Source organism: Trachurus japonicus, chromosome 3, assembly GCF_045865225.1.
Source record: "Trachurus japonicus isolate A0001 chromosome 3, Traja_1.0".
In the NCBI taxonomy this organism is placed as follows: domain Eukaryota; kingdom Metazoa; phylum Chordata; class Actinopteri; order Carangiformes; family Carangidae; genus Trachurus; species Trachurus japonicus.
Genome location: NC_140909.1, coordinates 31,013,220 through 31,035,967, shown reverse-complemented (window position 1 = coordinate 31,035,967; position 22,748 = coordinate 31,013,220). Strand labels below are relative to the sequence as shown.

The 22,748-nt window shown below is 42.7% G+C and overlaps 1 protein-coding gene across 1 annotated transcript in view; it reads right to left on the bottom strand.

Moving 5' to 3' along the window:
* Window positions 1-22,310, bottom strand: part of dis3l (DIS3 like exosome 3'-5' exoribonuclease) — a 28,020-nt gene extending 5,710 nt beyond the window's left edge. Inside the window, exons 1-16 of the mRNA XM_085769866.1 lie at window positions 22,045-22,310; window positions 21,315-21,468; window positions 20,031-20,159; window positions 17,726-17,861; window positions 13,043-13,210; window positions 12,633-12,711; window positions 12,313-12,489; window positions 10,427-10,596; window positions 10,036-10,197; window positions 9,095-9,345; window positions 6,217-6,309; window positions 5,830-6,118; window positions 5,513-5,748; window positions 5,277-5,431; window positions 4,234-4,412; window positions 4,004-4,149 (exon numbers count right to left, since the gene is read on the bottom strand). Coding sequence (XP_085625992.1) covers window positions 4,004-4,149; window positions 4,234-4,412; window positions 5,277-5,431; window positions 5,513-5,748; window positions 5,830-6,118; window positions 6,217-6,309; window positions 9,095-9,345; window positions 10,036-10,197; window positions 10,427-10,596; window positions 12,313-12,489; window positions 12,633-12,711; window positions 13,043-13,210; window positions 17,726-17,861; window positions 20,031-20,159; window positions 21,315-21,468; window positions 22,045-22,174 — 2,654 coding nt within the window. The 5' untranslated portion in view covers window positions 22,175-22,310. The remainder of the gene's footprint in view (window positions 1-4,003; window positions 4,150-4,233; window positions 4,413-5,276; window positions 5,432-5,512; window positions 5,749-5,829; window positions 6,119-6,216; window positions 6,310-9,094; window positions 9,346-10,035; window positions 10,198-10,426; window positions 10,597-12,312; window positions 12,490-12,632; window positions 12,712-13,042; window positions 13,211-17,725; window positions 17,862-20,030; window positions 20,160-21,314; window positions 21,469-22,044) is intronic.
* Between the last annotated feature and the right edge of the window lie 438 nt (window positions 22,311-22,748).

Here is a 22,748-nt window from a genome sequence, read left to right as displayed (position 1 = left end):
TCCAAGTTGTGAAGTTGTCTCCGAGACCAAATTTTCCGAGTACTGCAAAGAGAAAGTCCCATTCGATACGATCGAAGGCTTTCTCAGCGTCCAGAGAGATAACAACCTCTGGACGCTGAGGAGTTGGGCCAGGGGAGTACAAAATATTGAGCAGTCTGCGAAGGTTAAAAAACAAATGACGATTTTTAATAAACCCGGTCTGGTCTGATGATATTATTGAAGGTAGAATTTTCTCCAATCGTGTGGCCAGCATTTTGGCTAAAATCTTGTTGTCTACATTTAAGAGACTAATAGGACGGTAGGAGCCTGGCTCTTTGGGGTCTTTACCTTCCTTTAACAGGACTGATATGGAGGCTTGATATAGAGTTGGAGGAAGAGTCTTCAACGTAAAGGCTTCATTAAAGGTGTCAAGCAATACTGGGGAGAGTAAATTTGCAAAGGTTTTAAAAAATTCGGCGGTAAACCCATCTGGGCCAGGCGTTTTAGAGCATTGCATACTTTTAATTGCGCTAATTAATTCCTCTGATGAAAATGGCTCGTCGAGGCTAGTTTTGTGATCCGGTTCTATGGTAGGTATTGATAATTTGTTTAGAAAATTATTTATTAAAGAGGAATCTCCTTTGGACTCAGAGGTGTAAAGACGAGTATAGAAAGATTTGAATTCGTTGTTAATTTCTAGTTCGTCAGAGAGTATTTCCCCAGAGGCCGTGCGAATTTCTGTTATGAGTCTAGTTGCAGCTGTTTGACGGAGCTGGTGAGCTAATAGACGTCCGGCCTTCTCACCCTGCTCAAACCATTTACATCTGGATTGCATTAATAATTTAGCCGATTCTTCAGTAGATAAAAGATTAAAATCTGACTGGAGTGAGATCCTCTTATTGTAAAGTTCTGGTGAGGGTGATATTGAATGCTGATGGTCAATCTTGAGTATTTCATCTGAGATCTCGGCCAGACGTTTGAGGCGATTGCGGCGAGCGGATTTGGCATAAGAAATAATCTGGCCGCGGATATATGCTTTCAGAGCCTCCCAGAGTGTTCCTTTTGATACTTCTCCGTTATCGTTCAGAGGAATAAACTGTTCTATCTGGGCTGAAATGAATTTCACAAAAGCGTCATCTTTTAACAGGAGATTATTCAGTCGCCAGGGGGCAGCAGTTGATTTTTGTTTGAATGCTAATTGTAATACGTGTGGGGCATGGTCAGATATAACTATTGCATCATAGTCACATTTCTTGACAGATGGTAAAAATTTGCGGTCTATGAGGAAATAATCAATTCGTGAGTATGATTGATGAACAGGGGAGAAAAAAGAATAACAGCGAGTGGACGGGTTTGAGAACCGCCAAGGGTCAGTAGCTCCATAGTCTCTCAAAAAAGATTCAATACTCTTTGCTGACCTGGAGAGAGGCTGACTGATTTTGGAGGACCTGTCTAATTTAGGATTTAAGACACAGTTGAAATCTCCTCCAATGATTATGCTATGAGTGTTAAGATTTGGAATTGATGACCATAGAGAAGAAAAAAACTGATCATTATCGTAATTAGGTGCATATACACAAACTAAAGTGAGTGGGAAATTGTATAACTTTCCCTCCACTACGACATATCGACCCTGTCTATCAGAGAAGGAATGTGAGCAAACAAAAGGAGTAGTTTTACTTATTAAAATGGCAGCTCCTCTGGCTCTGGCCTGAAAGCTGGAGTGGTAGACCTGGCCTACCCACCCTCTGTGTAAGTAACAATGATCTTTATTTCTTAAGTGGGTCTCTTGTAAAAACACCACGTCCGCCTTTAATTTTTTAAGATGAGACAAAACTCTGCTACGCTTAATCACCCCATTCATTCCCTTCACATTCCATGTGACAAATTGAACCAAGCTCTCCTCACCTTTATGACAATCAACCATATAAGCCTATCCCCAGATAAAATGATGTAGCCACACCTCAATGAACAAAAGTAGCACTGCAACTGCTAACACAGAAAACGAGAACCATAGAAAAGAACCATAACCCACTTTCCCACCCCCCTTACCTTTCCCCAACTGAAAGGTAAAAGATACCCACATTTGTTTCAAACTAACCATAGTGCTCCAGCACTGTCTAACTGAACTACAGCTATTCAGTTTCAAGTTATCCTTAGATTAGCACCCTGAATTTAAGAGAATAATAATCATTGCACCCTTCTGAAAAAGAGGTGAAATTAAGCGGTGGTTTATCCAAAAAAAGAAAAAAAGAAAAAAAAGTATATTGATTTTACCTTGATAAGCATATGTTACACAAATAGTAGGCTATATTGGATACAGAAAAGCATTGAAACATGTAACCACAATCTGATCCAAACCAAAAAAAAAAGAAAAAGAAAAAAGGGAGGGATATGTGTTTTAAACAGTAGTGATCAGTAGCCATCAGCAGGCCAGGCTTCATTTGAGTGAATACTGTAGGGCAGGTGAACAGACTGACCAACTTAATGTTCTTACCCGGAGTCATAGAGAATTGGTCATAAAGTTGCAGTCTTATTACCGTTTCTCCCGACGTGCGGCGGTGTCGTCTATCACCTCCAACAGCAGACGTACTTCAATGTCTGGCCTGAGCCCAATAAACATCAGAGTTAATAAAGGATATGCCACCGGTCTTCGACGGCTGGATGTGTGGTCCTCCCGACAGTTATTCACACGGTTGACATGTCCCACGTCGAGAGAGGAAAAGAGACAGGTGATCATCCGGTCTGCGGCGGAGCTATCTTTGCCTTGTAGAAGTCTTCCGCTGCCTGCGGAGTGTTGAAGGTGTATCGAACCCCGTTAAAGTTGACAGATAGGACCGCAGGGTAGAAGAGGCTGTATTCCACCTTGGCTTCTCTGAGCTTGGCTTTAATCGCGTTGAAAGTAGCCCGCATCTTGCTTATCTCTGCCGGGAGATCAGGATAGATATGCACGGGGGAACCCTGGTAGTTGAGGGGGGTTTTGCCTCTTGCGATGCCCATAATCCTCTCTTTTTGGGCGTAGTAATGCAGCCGAACTATTATTGGTCTTGGTCTGGCTCCTTTCTTAGGTTTGGGAGCCAAGGAACGGTGAGCACGGTCAATCGTCACGGGAGTGGGGAAATTCTCGGCTCCCAGGAGCTCTGGGATGAGCTCCGACATAAACTTCGTGGGGGAAGTGCCCTCAGCTCCCTCCGGAATGCCGATGAATCTCAGATTTTGCCGCCGACTCCGGCTCTCCAGATCAAAGCATTTATCTTTCAGCTGCTTCAGTTCCTTGGTTTTCAGTTCGTTGGATTGTTCCAGCTGCTGTATACGGTCGAGGGCGTCTGAGAGACCGTGTGCCATGCTGGTTTGTTCGGCCGAGACCTGGGCATGTCCCTGCCGGAGATTGGTCAGCTCATCCCCCACTTCATGGCGCAGAGTCTGAAAGCTCGTAGTTGTTTCTGAGCGTATGGCCTCGATTTCCTGAGACAGCTCCGCACGAAGGATGGAGATCTCATTTTTCAAATCACCCAGAATTGCTTCACGGGATAGTTTGAGCTCGCCTCGGAGAAGCTCCACGGTTAGTTGGCTGCCTTCCGCCATGTTCTTCAATAGTTAGCTTAGCCGTTTCTCTGCAGCTGATTATCGTCGGGACCTTATGTTTCACCTTTCTAGGGCACCGCGTCGAAGCGAGATTAAGTTTTCCCTAAATCTGTATCACCACAAAATATAGGACCTACTGCATATATTCGAAGAAGGGTGCTAAATAAGTTGAATAAAACGGGAGCTGTTGTGACCTACGTCTGCTCCATAGCAGGCCACTGTGGTTTATTCTGATTCAGTCCCACACACACACACCACACACACAATCCTGCTGCCACACGCACAACTGCATATACTATAGCTTAATTGACGGCTAGTTCCTAAAAAATGTACCTTTTCTACAGGAATGTAGAAAAGAAATTAAATTTTTTTGGTCTGTACATAGGTTTTGATGAGGAGGAAAATAAAGAATATTGTATCTAGTTATTCAGTTTCTTACTCTGGGACAAACGCCAACACGCCGTCATCTCGGATGGCGTAGATGATGGCATCGGCCACACAGCGCTGGTCCGTCTGTGGGTCTCTCTCCTTGAAGTAGAGACACTGAAACAGCTCTGTGGACAACTTCTGTGCTCGCTTGGCCGCCTGCGGGGGTCACACAGAGGTCACAGGTAATTTCACAGAGAAGACGTGAATAACGACACCACAGAGCCACAGAGCGACACTGACCCTGTTCCTGCTGTTGATGTGCTGGGCCATTTCCTCCAGCTCTTTGTTAGCAGCTACTGCTTTACCAGTGGCTGCCTCCATCTCCATGGCAATGGCTGCAGTGAGGAGGCGGTGGACCACCACATCGGCGTAGCGACGGATGGGCGAGGTGAAGTGTGTGTATCGATCTAGAGCCAAACCTAAGAGACAGATAAGAGGTCAGCACCAGAGGTGGGAATCCCCAGAAGCCCCAGGGTTTAATGTCAGCATGATATGATATTATTGGCTAACTGTATCCTGAAAGGCCCAACTTTTATTTTTGCATAATGTGACTGTCAAATATACGACTGACAGTTGTGTAAAGTACTCTAGTATTCTAGTACTAAAAATTAAATTCCTATTATGATAGATTGATACTTGGCATCTCTGTACCAATAAAATATTGTGACATAAAATATCATGATATCATGATATGCTTTACTGATTTTTTCCCTCAACTCTTAATCATCATCAGGATAAATTCTTGTTTGATCTAGTCTTACCAAAACCAGAACCAATACAAGATCCTTCATCCAGATCTAGATCTGGATCCAGTTAATTTCTCAGAATTGCAAGTGTTTGGTTTCTGCTTATTTATTTTTTTATTATTCTCCTCTATTTTATCATTTTATTTTTAATCTTTATTGCTCTATCATCATATCTTTGCTTTCCAGTCTTCAGTGCTGGTCACTTATTATTCTCTGGGTCTGTATGTGTGTGAAGGTGAGTTTGTTTTCTTATCAATTTCATTCTGTAAAGGACTGCGTTATATTAAGGGCTGCACAATATGCAACAAGCATATTGTGATTACAGTATGTTGGCAGATATGTCTTGAAAAAATGATTTGTTGTCCAGGACATCTCTGTAGTAACACACCACACACATTTTTACCTTCATCAAATAAATTGCAGCTAATGCGATTTGGATATTGGGATATTGCACTTGGGCACACTGTGATGTTATTTACACTACAAATGATTTTGCTGCTAAAGTATTGATCAAATCAAGTTTTACTGGCTGAGTACCATAATGGTAGTACTGGTCCTGAGACTCGGCACCGGTGGAGAAGTAAAGAGCCTCTGACATGGCCTGGGTGGTCATCATCCTCAGGAGCCTGTTCACCAGCGGGTCCTGTGGGTCCATGGCCTGGTCCAGAGAGTCGGCCAAAGCTTTGTTGGACCTGGAGGAACAGAATCAGCCGTTCAAATGTGTGACTCTTTGACACTCACTTTAATACTCTGTACCCTCCTGACTCAGTCACCTGGTGTCGATGGTGAAGCCCTTGGCTCTGGCGCTTTCCACCATCTGGCTGAAGAACTCCTGGCGAGCCGGCGGGTGACGCCTCAGCAGCGCCTGATGAGGGAACACCTCCTGGATCTTGCGCGCCACCCAGTGGTTGGCGTAGATCATGCACTCGGCCACGGTCTCGTGGACCTCCAGGGGCTGACGGGGAACCAGAGCGGTGATGTTCCTCTCCTCGTCCAGCTGGGCCCTCACCTGAGGGGAGAGAGGCGGGTTTTATTTAAATGCTAAATATCTGAAAACACAGGAAACAGGTGGATGGAGCAACAAACGTACCTCCACCCCCTCCAGCTCCAGCGCTCCTCCTCTGTCCCTCTGTGCTCGGAGGTGTCTGGCCACGTGTGTGAGCGTCTCCAGAGCCTGAGTCAGCTCGGCCAGCTTCGCATCCCTATCCTCGGATTTGAGCGGGGCCAGCTCTGGGACCTCCGCCGACTCTCCGTTCAGGAGCGCCTGGGCCAGCTCGTAGTGGAGCTGGTAGGAGGAGCGGATGATAGTGCGGCCGTACCACACCTTGTTGACTTCGAGCGTGTGCGCATCAAGCTCCCACAGCACGCTCATCGCATACCTGGATTTGAGCGGGAACGCACACGCAGTAGTTACAGAAAAGCTAGAGGCCGATCAACACACGATACATGCACAGCGGAGACGTACGAGTCCACTCACCTGTCGACTCCCCCCAGCAGAGAGCAGAGGTCTGAGCTGAGAACAGCAGGTAACATGTCGTACCTGCGGTCTGCCAGGTAGTAGGTCGTAGCCCTGAGGAAGAAACAAGAAGAAGAAAGTGAAGGAAAAAACAGCGGCATCATCTGTTTCTTTCCTCCACAGAGGAGACAGAATCATGAAATATTCACAAAATGATAGCCTGTGGTATTCCCCCCTCCTCTGTATCATCAGTTATGTCTACACTGTAGTTATAGGTAAGTCTGGAACCATTTACACTTCAGCACTGAAATAAATTAATGTTCATCTGATTCAGGGTCATTTTTAATGTCCCTACTGTCCATATGTAAACCTGTACCTTTAGAGGATCCAAACAGAGCATGCTGCTGAATTCTGAATCAATTGTACCCTCATTTATTCAACTCATTAACACAAACATCTACCAGGCCAATAACACAGCAGCAACTCAGTGCATTTAGTCAAGTAGACATGGTGAAGTTCTGCTGATTTAAGTGATTTAAGTGAATTTGAAGGCAGCATGGTTGTTGGTCTGAGTGCTTTACAAACTGCTGATCTACTGAGATTTTTTTTTACCACATTTCTAGAGTTTAACAGAGAGTGGTCCGAAAAGAGAAAATATCCAGTTTCTCAGGGAGAAAATTACTTGTTGATGGCAGAGGTTGGAGGTCGGAGGTCAGAGGAGAATGTCCAGACTGGTTGAAGCTGATAGAAGGTCAACAGTAACTCAAATAGCTACTAGTTACAGCCGAGGTCTGCAGAAGAACATCTGTGAACCACAACACGTGGAACCTTGAAGAAGATGTTCTCCAGCAGCAGAAGACCACACCGGGTGTCACTGCTGTCGGCTAACAACAGGACACTGAGGCTACACTTCACACAGGCAGCGACACTGGACAATAGAAGAAGGAAAAAAGCTGCCCAGTCCGATGGGTCTTAATTTCTGCTGAATTTGCGGTAAACAACATCAAAGCATGGATCCATCCTGCCTCGTATCAGTTCAGGCTGATGGTGGTGGTCTGGTGGTGTGAGGGATACTTTACTGGCTCACTCTGCGCCCTATGTTGAATCTTGCCTCAAAGAATTCAGTTGCAGCCTGCAGTTCTAAAGTGTACTTAGTGAAGCTGGTGAGTGTAAGATCAGCCCTTGGACAAGGACAAACATTCACACTATGAAAAATCAAACAGCACTCTGACCTGTTCTCATTGAGCTGAATGTTCAGGCTCTGATTTTCTAAGAAAACGGCTCTTGCACTGCAGACACAACACACTTTTATGTCTCAGGTTTCTCTCTCAGGCCAGCACAGAGGTGCTAATGCATGCTTTTATCTCTTATCTCTTGTCGTTTAGATTATTGTAATGCCCTGCTCCCAAAAAGAACATCTCGACGAAGACGAGGACCAGAGGGCGGCACATTACACCAGTTTTAAAATCGCTTCATTGGCTCCCCGTACGCTTCAGGATCGATTTTAAGGTTCGTCTTAACGGCCTTGGGCCCTTTTATTTATCTGAGCTACTATTACCATATCTACCCTTGCGGACCCTGAGGTCCTCCAGTGCTGGCCTTTTAACCATACCAAAAGTCAGATCCAAAACACACGGGGAGGGAGGCGCCATTCAGTTATTATGGCCCCTGATTGTGGAACAGCTGCAGAGACTGTTGATGTTTTTAGAAAGAGGCTCAAGACTCACCTTTTCAATCAGTCTTTTAATTGATTTCTGTTATTTCTTTATTCCTTTTAATCAGGCTTCTTATCATATTTAATCTTTGTTTTATATGATTTTAGCTACATGTTTTAATGAAGTTTTTACACCTGTACTTTGTTTATTTTATACCTTTTATCTTATCTTACTGTTTTCGTCTTTTAGCTTTTCGGTTTTAGTGGTTTTAGTCCATTAGTTTTTATCTCCAGTGTTTCCTACTGGGGGCCAACCACACTGGGAGTTGCTTTTTTCCTGTGGATGGCTCCGGCCCAGGTGGCTAGAGGGCTCCACACCTTGGTGTGGGGCTGCCTGACTGTCCGGGTCGGGGTTGTCTCCGTGGCAGCGTTCCCGTGTTGTGGGCCGGAAGCCCTCTCAGGGTGGTCGGCCCCCCGAGGTGGCTTTCGTCTCGCCTCAGGTATTGGTGCCCGGCTATGTCTCTCTAATGACAGCTAGTGCGTGTGGGTGTAAACTGTGAGTGTGTGTGCGTGTGTCTGTCTCTGTGTGTATTTGTGGGGGTGGGAGGGTTGGGTTTTCTTCTTTTTTTGTTTTTAGCTTCTGTGAGGCACTTTGTGTTGCTTTTGTGCATGAAAAGTGCCAAACAAATACAATTTGATTTGATTTGAAGTTTAGTTGTACCTCAAGGTGATTTTACGACCAAGCTCCTCATGATTAAAAATATTCCAATTACCTAATTGCTTGATTTCTCTTTCTGATAACTGGTACTGTTACAATTGACTATGTTCTGGGATATTATATACTCTGTTTTTACACTTGAATGCTTGATGTATGTTTTGAGATATCATGTATTCTGTTTTAGTCTTGAACACACATAACCTGATGAAGCCAGATAGTGTGACTCTGGCCTGATAAACAAGAACAAGATGTAACTGCTGAGTCCTCTTACTCTGTCAGGTTTGTTGCATTAGATACACACCTAATCAACAACACACACAGGTCTATGTTTGGTTCACGTTTATTTTCTAACCAAAACCTGTGGCTCGTGTGAATCTGTAAATTCCACAGCCTCATTACATTCGGATGAATAATCATCCTCTATTCTTATGTCTCCTCCTCTTATCAACGTGATCTCCCCTTTCATCCATGATAGACATAAAAGCCTCTGCCTGTTGGAAGATGCTCCTGATTTCTTTCCACCTCACCTGCTTTGTGCTTCCAGGTCGGTGAGCGATCCCTCTGTGACAAAGTGGGTGACGTCGGCGATATGGACCCCGAGCTCCAGCAGGTCACCGCCGGCGAGGCCGCGCACCGACACGGTGTCGTCCACGTCCTCGCAGCCCTTTGGGTCGATGCTGAACACCAGGTGAGTCTCCCTGAGGTCCCGCCGCGCTGTCACTTGGGCCGGATCCACCTTCCACGGTCTCTCAGGGGAGTTGACCGGCATCTCTCTGAGCTGAGGACGGACAGACACCAGGTAAAAAAAAAAAACATGAAAAAAGAAAAAACACAAGGTGACATTAGGCATTCGAGATCTCACAGATGCAGCTGTGCCACAGTGGAGGGACAGGTATGAATTATTTATTTGGCCAGCGCTTTGTTCTGAGAAGAGACAGTTGGATACTGAGTGAGTGAGTTTCATCAGTGGCTCTTTTCTACAGAACGAAATGAACAACATGAATCTGACTGGAAAGAAAACGTGATTTTAACTACGTGAAGCCCTTAGATCATCTGATGAACAAGAGGAGGAAGGTAAACAAATTCACCAAGATGGAAAAAAGATCATCTCAACAAGGCTGCTTCATCACACACACACAAACACACACTGACGCTGTCTTCAGGGGCCTCTGGGTGGCAGTGCCTCCTCGTGTTTGCTCACATCCCTTGTGTTGGTTCTTTGTGAGTAAATCAGTCAGTGTGTCGTTTTTATTTGTGTCTGCTGTTTTATTGAAACATCATTTCATTTTAATGTGAGGAAATACATCAAAATGACCATTAAGGGAACTCTCAATTTGAAATCTGTCAACTATTCCACTTCCAGATTTATTCCTTGCCAATCTTCCAATGGTAGGTGGTCTTGGGTTTGGCCAATGTCTAATAACAGATTTCTTACTTGCAACCAAAAAGGAGAAGCTTCTCCTCTCACCTGTGCTTCTGAGAACGGAGGCACGTGGATGCAGTTCTCTATGAGGATGGTCTGGACCTCCGTCTCAAGCTCCCCAGCCCGACCCAGAACCCGCACGCTGTGGCCATTGGGATAGAGCGACGTGCTTTCCCACGAGTCAATGCGTACCACCACTCTGTGATCCTGGAGAAAAAGACACAAGAAGAATCACAAGACCTCACCAACATGTGTTTATGTTGGTTAAAGATCAAGCTGAGGTGTTACGACAATGCCACTTTGATATTAATGGCCCAGATGACAGTAGATCCATTATGAAAAATCAATATATCCAATTACATCCTTACACGTTTTTAAGAAAGCAAAATTTGTGGCTGAGTGAATGAATGAGCAGCCAGTGGAAGGCGAACTGCACCTGCAGAGTATCAGCCTGCTGAGTACTGATGCGGATCTTAGGGATGCGATGGTCCCAGGGCACAGCCAGGATGCGCTGGGAGTTCCTGCTCTGGGATTGAGTCCCATCCCTGGGGGGGAAAGTCACCACGTAGTCCCTCCAGTTCCTCTGCTGAATCCCGACGACACGGCCTGCAAGTTAAAATAAGCAGAGATCAGCACAGTAACACCGCTTCTCCCAGAACAGCAGATGGTAGCAGTCGATGCAGTGCAGTGAGTGATGAGCAGCTCACTCAAAATCATCCTGGCGAGTGACTATTTCACATTAAATAACAACACACTGTAGGGACTGAGACAGTCATTCACCAGGGAGACGGGACACAGCAAACGTTCTTCTGATTAATGGACGACCCTCTGGAATCGAATGATCTAGTCTCGTCTCGTCTTTGAGTTGGACAAACTGTTGGTTGAACTTTAATTCTCCAAGTATGAAAATGCGTATTAAAGGTGGTTAAAGCAGAAGTAAGCAATATATTTGTGTTAATATAAGTCTTAAATAGTTCTATCTTCCGACAGCAATCACTTACATAGAGTGTTTGGACCGAAACACTGACAAGACTATTCTGACAAGAAGTTATGGTGCGTTCAAGGCAACCCGTAACTCGTGTTTTTCCTACCTGTGAAGTCGTACCAGTTCGATCTGGTACGAGTACACGGGTCGGAAAAACATGAGTGGCCGTTATAGTGCACTTTCACAGGCAACAGGTCGGAAAAACACGAGTTACGGGTTGCCTGGAACGCTACAAAGTCATAAGTCGTGACTTGAAGCTGTAACTTACGGTTTCAAAAGCCTGCCTGGAACGCAGAATTAGCCAAAACGACCGGATCGCTTACTTCTGCTTTAATACAACACCCTGAGTAACCTGTTAACTGGGACCCTGATTTATTTATATCAAGCACAAAAACATGGCAGTGACTTGATGCAGATTTCAGCAACAGTTTGGATGACTGGATGTAAACTATTGAAACATCCTGATGCGGTGCCTTTAGCATATTAAAAAAGAAAAACTTTTCATTTTTCAAGTCTTCATCCAAACATGATCTTAAACCTACTGTTAAAAACTAGATGAAGAGAGGAGGAAACAAAACATTACAGCATTAAAACAATGTGGGTGAAACATCTCAATTCATCTGAACAGACTGAGACACAAAGGAATTCAGAAGTGAGAAAAAATGGAAAATCTACACACAATCAAGCAAAAAAAAATTCAATATATGATGGTGAATATTGTGAGTGATGCTGCCATTAAACAAGAGTTCATAGATTTCATGAAAAGTATTGCATTGGGCATGAAATATGTTTATGTTCAGTATGACTGAATATTGGTCAAGCCAGGGAGTTCACTGAGGCTACACACTCTTTATTTTGATATTTACTGCATAAGAGAGAGCACAGCAGGACAGCCAGCTGATACAGTGTTGAGTGTTTCTTGACTTTAGTTGTGAAGAGGGCTACCTGTTAGTTTATTTGGTTTATTATTACGTCAGTATATCATGAGGTTCAGATATTGCAAATATCTACTGTTAGCTTAGCATTAGTCTTGAGCTGGGGTTTTTTTACCCCCAGAAACACTTCTGCTGTAAGTTTTTGCAGTTCATGTGTTTGATCACATCAGCAGGTGTGTGGTCTCATTGTCTGGCTGAATCGTCCTGTGTGTGAGTTCAGAGGATTATAATGTTTAAAATCAGTTGAAACTGTCCTCATGTCTGTGGTCTCCCATATGTTTTCAATCAGGTAAGATTTGCCTAATGTGTAGCAGCCTAAGCAGCAAACAGACAAACAACCCAGGACAGAAAACAACATCCTCAGTGTTAACAGCGTCTCCAGCTCCTCAACAGACGTCCCACCTGTGGGCAGCAGTTTGCTCTGTCCGTCCTCTCCACTCTTGTCCTCCCCTTGACCCTCCGTCAGTGCCGTGACCTTTCCTCTCCACTCGCTCTTTGGCAAGACCTCCACCACAACCACGTCGCCGTGCACAGCCCTGTTACGATTCTTTTCCCCGTGCACCAACACGCAGCTTATATCTGAAGAGAGCGGATGAAAAAGAAGAAACAAATCCAGTCACCAGTGATGAGACAATGATATTAGTAGTGAATAAATGTGGCCTTTGGTAAATATACATCCCATCAGTGTAACAGGTTGTGATTGTGTAGTTGCAGTTTTGCACCTGTGCTCTTGTTAGAAAAATTCTCCATCATGAGAAAAGCCTCGGTCTGGGCCCGGTGTTTGCTGACATTCAGAGTGCCCTGAGAGACAGACAACAAAACAAAACATAATCACCAAGTTATTAAATTATATTCACTCTCTTCTTGGTGCGTTGACGCAGCATGAGTGTAACGCTCCTCAGTAAGCCCCACAGCTTCAGAGATAATACCTTAAAACACTTTCTCATTTCTTTTGCGACCTCTTTGATCCTAGAAGGAATTCTTACTATTGACTGCTGGTAATACACGTAGCCTACTGCTCACTGAATTAACTGATTCTACACATTTCCAGTTGACACGGTGAAGAAAAGGTGGGGCAAATGTGCTTGGGCACGGACCGATTGCCTACTGTGAGTGCGCCCTTAGAGTGTACCTGAAAGTAGCGTCCAGACTTGATTCCAACCTCCAGGACCTCAGCAGGGAGATGTTCGCTGTACTCTCTCTCTTTGCCTTCACCTTCCTTCTCTTGCAGCGCCTGAGAAATGGAGACGTACAGCTCGTGTGCCGCCTGCAGCTCCGACCAGAAGTTCTGCAAATAATCCTGAATAAAGACAAACAAAGACACATGAGAAGGGGTGAAGAAATTCACAGATTAACATATAAAACAGTGACTGGGTTTATGGGTCTCTCCAAAAATCATAGGACATGTCTGTTCTGATGATACAAGTCAGCAGTGTAAAACTCAAGGATGTGGGAGCCTCCTTTCATATTTAATAGAGGGGGACAATATCTGACAGTAATAATCTCAGCTATCAGATATAACCCTCTCCCCCGCTGTACAATATAATTATAGAAGGGGAAAACCATGCAGGTTAACGTTAACAGTAAACTACAGTCCCAGTAACATCCCTGCAGAGGCCTTCAACGTCCACCATGAGTGGCAGGTTTTCTTTTGACTGTATTTTTAATACAGAAGCCATACAAATTAAGATTCTGTTCAGATCCTATATCACTCCACATAAACTTAAGAAAATGAATAATGGTGTTACAGATAAATGTTGGCATGGGTGTGGAATGAATGGAACTCTTATCCACTTACTGTGGCACTGCCCAGAAACACAGACATTTTGGTTAAAAATCAGAGATTATCTATGTAAATTATTTAAAATCAACTTTCCTTTAGAACCAGCAGTGGGTCTTCTAGGAAAACAAATAGAGGGAGCAACCACAAAAAAAATTCAATATTTATTAGACCTAGCCTTCCTTTCAGCTAAACGGTTAATCCTTATGAACTGGAAAGTGAAGAAACCAAATTGTTTTGATATAGTTAATTGGCAGAAGGACTTTCTGGAACTTGTTTCTATGGAACAAGCTGCTTCTGTCCTGCAAGATCTGGGCAGTGATCACACAGATTCTCTGAGTCAAATCATGTCACTCTTGAAAGAAAATCAAATCGATGAGGATATATCCTGATACAATACTGACAATGATGAGCCATTTTGTTCACTCTTGTTTATTGAAATTTTATTTAGTTATTTACTATTATTATTGTTGTTGTTATGGTTTCTTTGGTGGTACCTGTCATATTACTCCAAAGAAAGAGGGGAAAAAAAAAAAAAAAGTATTATTATTTTAATTTTATTTTTATATATTTGTTTTTTTCTCTTCTCTTTTTCTCTGAAGAGATCCTCTCGCGCTATAGGTGGAGGAGAACAGGATTAAATGTTTCCTAATGTTAAAATGTTGCATTTCATTGTGAGCGGGCAGAATGATGCTTCAATGTATCCCTCTCAGCACTCTCTGTGTGGTGCCCGGTCCTGGTGGGTTATGTCTCCAGCCCCGCCAGTCTCAGAACGGGACCACTCCATCTGTGTTATATATGTGTGTGTGTGTGTGTGTGTGTGTGTGTGTGTGTGTGTGTGTGTGTGTGTGTAGTTGGGGTGACTCATGAATGTATTCATGAACTTTCATTCATGTTTTGTGTTTTGTCTTTTTTTTTTTTTTTTTTTTTCTCTTGTTGTTGTTGTTGTTGTTGTTGTTGTTGTTGTTGTTGTTGTTGCTGTTGCTGTTGCTGTTGCTGTTCCTGTTTGTTATCTTTGTTGTTCATTATGTAAAATAAAAAAAAAATACAGAAGCCATGAAGGCAATTGTGGTTGTTGTTTTTTCTTCCCTTCTGCTCACCTGTTTTGACAGAAGGAAAATAAAAAACTATGGAAATAAATGATCCTTTTTTGATGACAACAACAACAAAAAAAAACATTTTTCATTTGCCTTTCACAGCTTGCTACTCCTGAATTTGACAAGCCTTGTGTTTTAATTATATTTAAGTGTTTCTGTCAATTCTGAATGTCAAAAGCATTTAAGTACTACAATACCCATCATGCTCAGCTCCTCTATTGTGGCTAATCAGAGACAGAAATCAGAGCTGGCAGATTAGAAACAAAGCTTAGCAGGATAGTTGACAACTTTATCTGACAGAGAACCAACTAAAACTGCAGAAAAGAGTGACTCAGCAGCAGATATCTAAGATCTGTGATAAGACATTTTTTATGAAGAGCATCCAAACTGATTAATCAGTTTGTGGTTCTCTCATTTCTATAGGTTTGCTCCACACAGCACTGTAGGACTCATGAGGGCTTGTGAAGCCCAGCGTGTAATTATTCATTAGAGGCTTTTAACCCTTTTTCTTTTTATTTCTATACATATCTGTCACAAGTGTTCGAACTATATTCAAGACGTCATTTCAGAAATTCTGTGAGGAATATCAGCCAATTAATAATTTATCTGTTTTTTTTTTACTTCCTAATGTCAGTATCAGCACTGGCCCCAAAAATCCTGTATTAGTCGGCCCTGACTAAAAATACCTGCACAGCGCACTAACGCGGTCCAAGTGGACACTTATGACCATCATCAGTTTCATTTTGGATATGAAGTGGAAGGGTTGGACCAAAAATGTATTACTTGTGAAAATGGTGACTGAGGCAGGGTGACACATTTTTGCAATTTTTAATTTCATAATTTAGTTTCAAATTAACCCTCTTATTTCCTTTTATTGCTGTTCTGTTCTCCGTTTTTAACCCTGGCTGGTAACATTCAAATCCTGTGTCCGCCAGAATGAAACATATGAAAACAGGTAAAACTGTGCCCAATTTACCTTGCTTTAATAAAGTGAGATCTGCATCCTGAAATCTAACTTAACACTGAAAATAACTCCATACTGATGTTTTGACAGCGGTGCAAAGACCAGTCTCTCATCTCTATGATGTCCTGTTAGCAGGTAAATAACTTTCAAGTGAATCAGCTGTTTACAGAACCTCTCTCTGATTCATCACAGCCTCTATTGTGTTGAAACAACTCTCAACGCTCCACTGACTCATACTTTAACCACTTCATCAAGATTTCACACCAGCCATACAACTTTACTTTTTTCCTGACATTTTTTCCCTCCACTGCACCAGTAGCATATTAGTTGTCAAGCATCTCAGTGGAGGGATATGGAGCGTATACATGGCATGGCAATGCAAGACAATTAGGCCAAATACAATCACTTCAGCAGCCTGAAGAGTCCATGACATTCTGTTGGGTAAATACGATTTAGGATTAAAAATAAGTGAGATCCTTTTGAGACAAACTTAATAGATTATTGATGAAAATGGTTGAAAAATAATTTGCTTTGAATATCTAATTCTGGTGGTGATGCTCTCTAGCCGAGTTACTTAAAGGAATTTAATTTTTTTTTGCATTATGATGAAGAGTTGACTTGAGTGGATCCCAGGAGGAGTCACTGGTACGTTGCTGTGTCTAATGAGGATCCAAATATATCAATTAATAAAAAATAACAACAGTGACCTGTGTCCTGTTGTGCTCACCTCTCTCCAACTTTTCTATTCACCACCATTGATTATTTAACACCAACCGACACCGACAGTAGAAGTCTCTCAACTAGAGCCCAACCGATGTGGGATTTATTTAGGGTTGATGCTGATGCTGATGCCGATATTGATGAGTAAAAAAATATGATAACTGATCAATCGGCTGATATTCCTCATGTTTAGAGAAACACAACATTTCGGCAATGACCCCTCAGGTATCATTCAAACACTTGTTACAAATATGACGTTGGAAGCTCAACATTGTATTGTATAACAATAAATTATTTTTATTATTCAAAATGGCCTCTGTGCAGCACTGCAGTAATCTATTGGAAAATGTGAATAAAATAAAATAGAAATAACTAGAAAAAGGTCAAAAGTCTTACACGAATAATTCCACACTCTTTACAAGCCCCTGTCAGTCCTACAGTGTTGTGAAATGAGTGAACCACAAACTGAATGAACACAACACTAACAGTATTTTTCTCCAGTGGATCAACCAATGCAAGGACACCATTTTTAAATGAAATCCAGAGAGTTTGCAGTTCACCTGGGAAGAAAAAAAATCTTTACATCAGTTCGTATTGACCAACGCAGACGCTGACACGGCCATGCTGGGACACCTCGTCTGAATTCATCATCCCTTGTAAGAAGAGAGGTCATTTCATCTGACAATTACATCACATGTTGGGTTTCATCATATCTGAGCTAACAGTGAATGCGCTGCAGCCATAAATAACTGACTTGTGAAAAAAATAAATGATCAAATCAGTTCTGCAGCTTTCGATCATACCGAATGAAATCTCCATCAGAGGATACTGAGTTTATAAACTTCAAAGTGGCTGCTACATTCAGCTTGAATTGCGTCTGCTTGATTTCAAACATGTTTTTTAACGGTTAGAGAAAAAACTCTGTAAAGGACTAAAACAGCGTATTCCTTGTTGAGTAGTGTGACGCCGCCTTAGGTCAGCACATGCAGCATCTGAACAGTGACACTTCTCCACTGTGTTGGCTCAGCACACAAAACAACAGCCGACGCTGAGGAGCAGAGTCTCGTCTTTAAGGGTGTTTGAGGGTGAACGAAGCGACAGCACAATCACAAAGCTGCAACTCAACAATATTAGAGGTGAACGTTGGCTCTGAAACATCGCAGACATTTGCCAGGTCAGATCCAAAGAGCTGGAGCCAGATATTTATGGGCTGAGGTGTAGATCAGAAAGGTGGCGTGCAGGCGTGGCATATACCTGGACGGAGATGACGTACACTCCAGAGTTTAGGCTGCTGTACTCAACCACGGCCTCCTGGTCCTCTGTGATCATCACTACATCCATCATACCTGCCAGGTGGTTGTAGTACCAGACCGCTGCAGAGTACACACACCTAAAGACACACACACACACGCATTTCAACACAATGTACATGTAAACAGCTGGCTTGTTAAAGCTTTAAACTTGAATATGTTGTATTTAGCTTCTCTGGAACATAAATTAACACTTAGACATAAATAATTCACACAGCTCTGGGAACTATGTCTTTTTTATGCAATAGATTAATTTGATGACAGCAGATCTTGTACAGCACTGCTGGACCTCAGTATTATGACTGAATCTTTGTAATAACAGCTAGAGCTGATCTCTGTATCACTGCCAGGCTCTATGAACCAGGACTGCTGATCATGATCTACTGGTGAAATCTTTCCCAGTTAGATCTAGAAAACAATACAAGAACTAGTCCATACCCAGGTTTATGTGCACAGCATGAGTACATGCAGACTTTTTACTACATGACACACAGGCAGACACTGAGGCAATAATAGAAAAATAATTCAATACTCTTTGAATAAATAAACAAACAAACACAACCTTGCAGTTTTTACCCAACCATAACAGAGGAATGAGAAAACACACTTCTCTAACTGCTCTAGGAGTTGTGTTTGTTTGCAGAGTTACAGTTTTCTTTCTAAAAAAAAAAAACACTAAACAAAATTAAATGTGAGCATGATTTGCAACTTTACAAGCTTGGGTGAAGAAGCAGAACAGTTTACAATGGGATTTAATATAATTTGTTCACTGTAAACATGAAGAGTTTGTCTAATATGAACAAATGACTCTCCTCAAACAAGCCACTTGTTTTTATTTTCAGTTTGAATTAAATTTAATATTTAGTGAGAATTAAAAGTGTGATGAGTGTCTTACAACAAGAAGCTGTGTCTTTCAGATTCTAGTTACAGTTAATTCTTGGTGTCATTCATCTAAAAGCTGGACTGAAGCACTTCTTGTAATTTAATTACAGTTAGAACAAATAAAGAGGCCTCAGGTTGGAAATACAGACGAAGTGTAGACAACAGGTAGATCTAATTCACTGGTATGTGCAGCAGATACCACAGCAGTTCTGGAATTATTATTATTTGGGTGTTGGTCAGTGCTCTGACTTCTTGTATTTTTATCTCATGTGTTGGGATCTTGAGGAGAAGTGAGCTCTACTGACACCTAGACACTTACTTTATAGTATCTTGTGGCTCCTCATCATCCTGCTGCTCAAGTTCACTTAAAGTTTCATTGATTTCAGACATTGTACAAAACTAAGATTTTATAACTGAGTATTTTCAAACTTTAATCTAAGATTTGCTGAAGGAACCAGAGGAGCAGGAACCTGCGTGTTGTTGTCACTTCTCACACAGTCAGTTAATCCTGTGTTTTAACATTTTGAGAGAAACACTTTATTTTGTAGAGTAAGCGGCTGGAAGCAATGACTTCCTGGAGTCTCTTGTTGGTGTGCACCAGACACGAAAAAATCTTTACAAAACATTTTGTGTATGATTTTTGAGCAGACTCAACAAATAAGATAAACAGAGTTGATTAATAAGCTTTGGAGATGCTGGTGCTGCAGATTTTGTTACCTTTAGTTTGGGCTGAGACAGACGACCCATTTACCATGTTTACAGTCTTTAAGCTAGTATTTTTTGAGTGACAATAATGTATCAATACACCGATGCCAGATATTCATCTTTTATCATATTCATATTAGAAATGCAGTTGTGATCTATTAGCCTACCTTTTGCTGCTGCAAAGAAGGTTATAGTCGCAATGTATCACAATATCTTGGTACAATACTCAGGATATGATATTTTTTGTCTTTATCGTGATTCACAATATTTACATTTTGAAACCTCCTCTACTGTACAGTATTTACATGTGCAGTTTAATGATTTGATACAGAAAACCTGCAGGTTTTCAAATTTGTAAAAAGAAGGAGAAAAAAACTAAATCTGACCTTTATGAAAACAGAGCTTCAAGTTGGTCTGGGTTGTACTGAGCTCAACCAGCAACTACACACACACAACAACATTTCACCGATCAGCCCCTCTCCTCTTTGAACTGAGCTTCTATGAAATCCTATGAAATATTTACTGTGTAACAACATGACATGTGCTAAGACTCCTGTTATAAACCCTGAGCTGGTTCCACGTGCAGCCTGGTGTTTCAGGGAGGATGTTTGTTAGTGTGTGTGTGTGTGTGTGTGTGTGGGGGGGGGTTAATGTGCTCTGACCTGGTCTGCCACTTCTCCTGACTCTCCCCCTTCTCTCGTGGACAGTAGGAGTACTCTTGAAATTCGTTGGCAAACGGCACACAGTCATGTCGAGGGTCTTTCAGCAGGTTTCTCAGTCGGTTGTACTGCCTGCATAAAAACAGAGGACAGGGAAAGTAAGTCCACCTTCATCCATCTCTTTGAATAACTTCAAGAAGAAACACAACAGACTGACTCTCTTCAGTCGGATGAGATGATTGACACCACTCTGGTGTCTGTTGGATAGATATTAGGTAGAGCTGCAGGAGAAGCAAAAAATATCATATTGCAATTATGGGGGCAGATATTGCGATTATAATCTCAGTGTGAATGATCACTTTTCATTTTTACTACATTATCTAAGGTTTATTACCTTTTACCTTAAACATTGCAGCTCCTGCAATTTTGATACTGTAACAGAAACAGTGGGATTTCTGTTACATTGTGATTAATTGTGCAGCTCTAACATGAAGCTGAAGCTGCTGCACTCGACGCACTTCGAGGCTGGTGGAGTCAGGAATTGCACCGCCGACCTTTTGATTAGCAGACGAACCCACTCTACCCCCTGAACCGCAGCCACCACATTTATAAATTAGATATCAAATTTGGGGTTTATAAAAAAAAGGAAAAGCTGCAGAGAAACTCAAAGGTCATCATCCACACATATTGTGTCAAAACACACACACTCATGCACAGCTCATTTCTGTGTGCTCCCTGTATGTTGGAGTGAACAGAAAACTGCAATTACTGACACAGTATGGCATCAGCATATGCTCCACCAACTAAGTCTACCTAACATTATCAAAAGTGAAGCCTCATCATATTAATGATGCAACATTTTAAAAGGCGGTGTAAGCAGAAATCAAAAGCAGAGGTCATGTGGGACTCCTTACAGTGTTCATCAAGTTTGTCAAAAGCACTCCTGCGTGTTTGTGTGGGAGCAGTGTTTCAAGTCACAGGCCGGATCTCGTTTAGCTTCGTCAGCAGAGCTTTGATATAATGAGGTTGACCCCCTGCCCACTCCCTACGCTCCTGTGCAGGTAGGTTGTCATTAGAGGCTTAATTCAAAATGTCTTGACCACAGGAGCTGTCACTGTGCCTGAAGCTCTGATTTTTCTATTTGCTGCCATTAGAATAATAAACCAGCGTGCTCATTTTTAAATATGACAATTTACAACACTGACAGGACTCTCACACATTAAGCATTAGAGGTTAAACGATACGTGTGCGTGCGTGTGTATGTTGAGCCTGCTGGTGTGAGTGTACCTGCGTCCTTTACTGTGCTGCACAGCCTGGCAGGCGGTCTGGGTGAAGACGATGCCCTGCAGCTCCCTGAACTCCAAGATCTCCAGGTAGTCCACGACCACGCCGGCATCAGGCACCACATAGTGGGTCAGGTCTCCGGGCAGCACCTTCCCATCTGGTTTTGAAGTAAACAGAGAAAGATGTCTGAGGTTTTTCCCCTCGGTCTATTGCTACTACTTCAACTTTAATGCAAGGGGCAAACGTTGCCCCTTGCATGAATGTTTTTTTGCCTTTGTGCCGTTTTGTGCAGCAGGTGAATCTTTGTCAAATGGATGATGATTTTAGAGTTACTTTCAGACAAAAGGCAGCAGGCACCTTTAGCTTGTAATAAAGTGTCCCTGCTGTCTATGGTGCAAACTAACAGCTTTGGCACATACTGTACTGTAGAGCAGGGCTGGGCCAAATCCAGACATCTGAAGCTGAGATTTTTCTTTAAACTTTGTATCAAAACCGTTGCATAATCCCATAAAACATACTGCAGGCAACAATGCCTATAAAGTAAAGTAGTAAATACAAGCAAAACAACATGAATTTCAGTGCGATTGGTTAAGTCGATGGCTACAGATAGCCTATTGTCACGTCAGCTGGTAGCTATATTATGAGCTGCAGTGTGTTCATATGGTGTGTAGCAGGAGTCCATTGTACAGGTGAATAAAGGGTTGTTTTCTGTGTGTGTAGCAGCGGGCTGTACCGTTCACACAGTCCGCCTGGCACACACTGCTGAAGCAGGGAACTCGCTCCCGCAGATAATGTTCCCGGACCACACGGACCTTCCGGCCCCGGCAGCTCTTCAGATGTAGAATCCTCTCGGTCTTTATCATCTTTAGGACCCAGGGACGAGTCCCGTTGATTCGCCTCTTCGTCTCAATCACTTGTTCTGTCCTAACGCGGGAAAACACACTTGTAAACACTGCGAACTTCAGGGAAGTGTGGCTCTGTCAAACCCGCTGACGTCATGACGCACGAATAGGTCCGTGCGTCCGCCCCATGCTACGTTCAAGTGTTGTCGGAAACGCAGAAAGGCGGGATTGTTCCTAAAGCCAAAGATATTCAATAAATTGATTTATAAACCGTCTTTGCTAAAGCTGTGTGTGTGGCTGTGGCATGCTATAAATATACACCTGGACCGTCAAGTATACCCACGCAGCCGGCACTGCAACAAACGCTTCACGTCATGATAACTTATGTATTTTGACTATTCAAACGTCCATAGTCCATAGTTGTCTTGATATGTCAAGAGACTTTTGGCAAAGATACTCTACAAACCGTCTTTGCTTTGGACAGTCACAGCTCCTACGACCTACGCTGTCCTCGCGTAACCAAGTAACCCCACCACCATCTTCGGACGATGTTTCAAAAAAGAAAGAAAAAATCCAGGTAGATTCAAGATCGCGC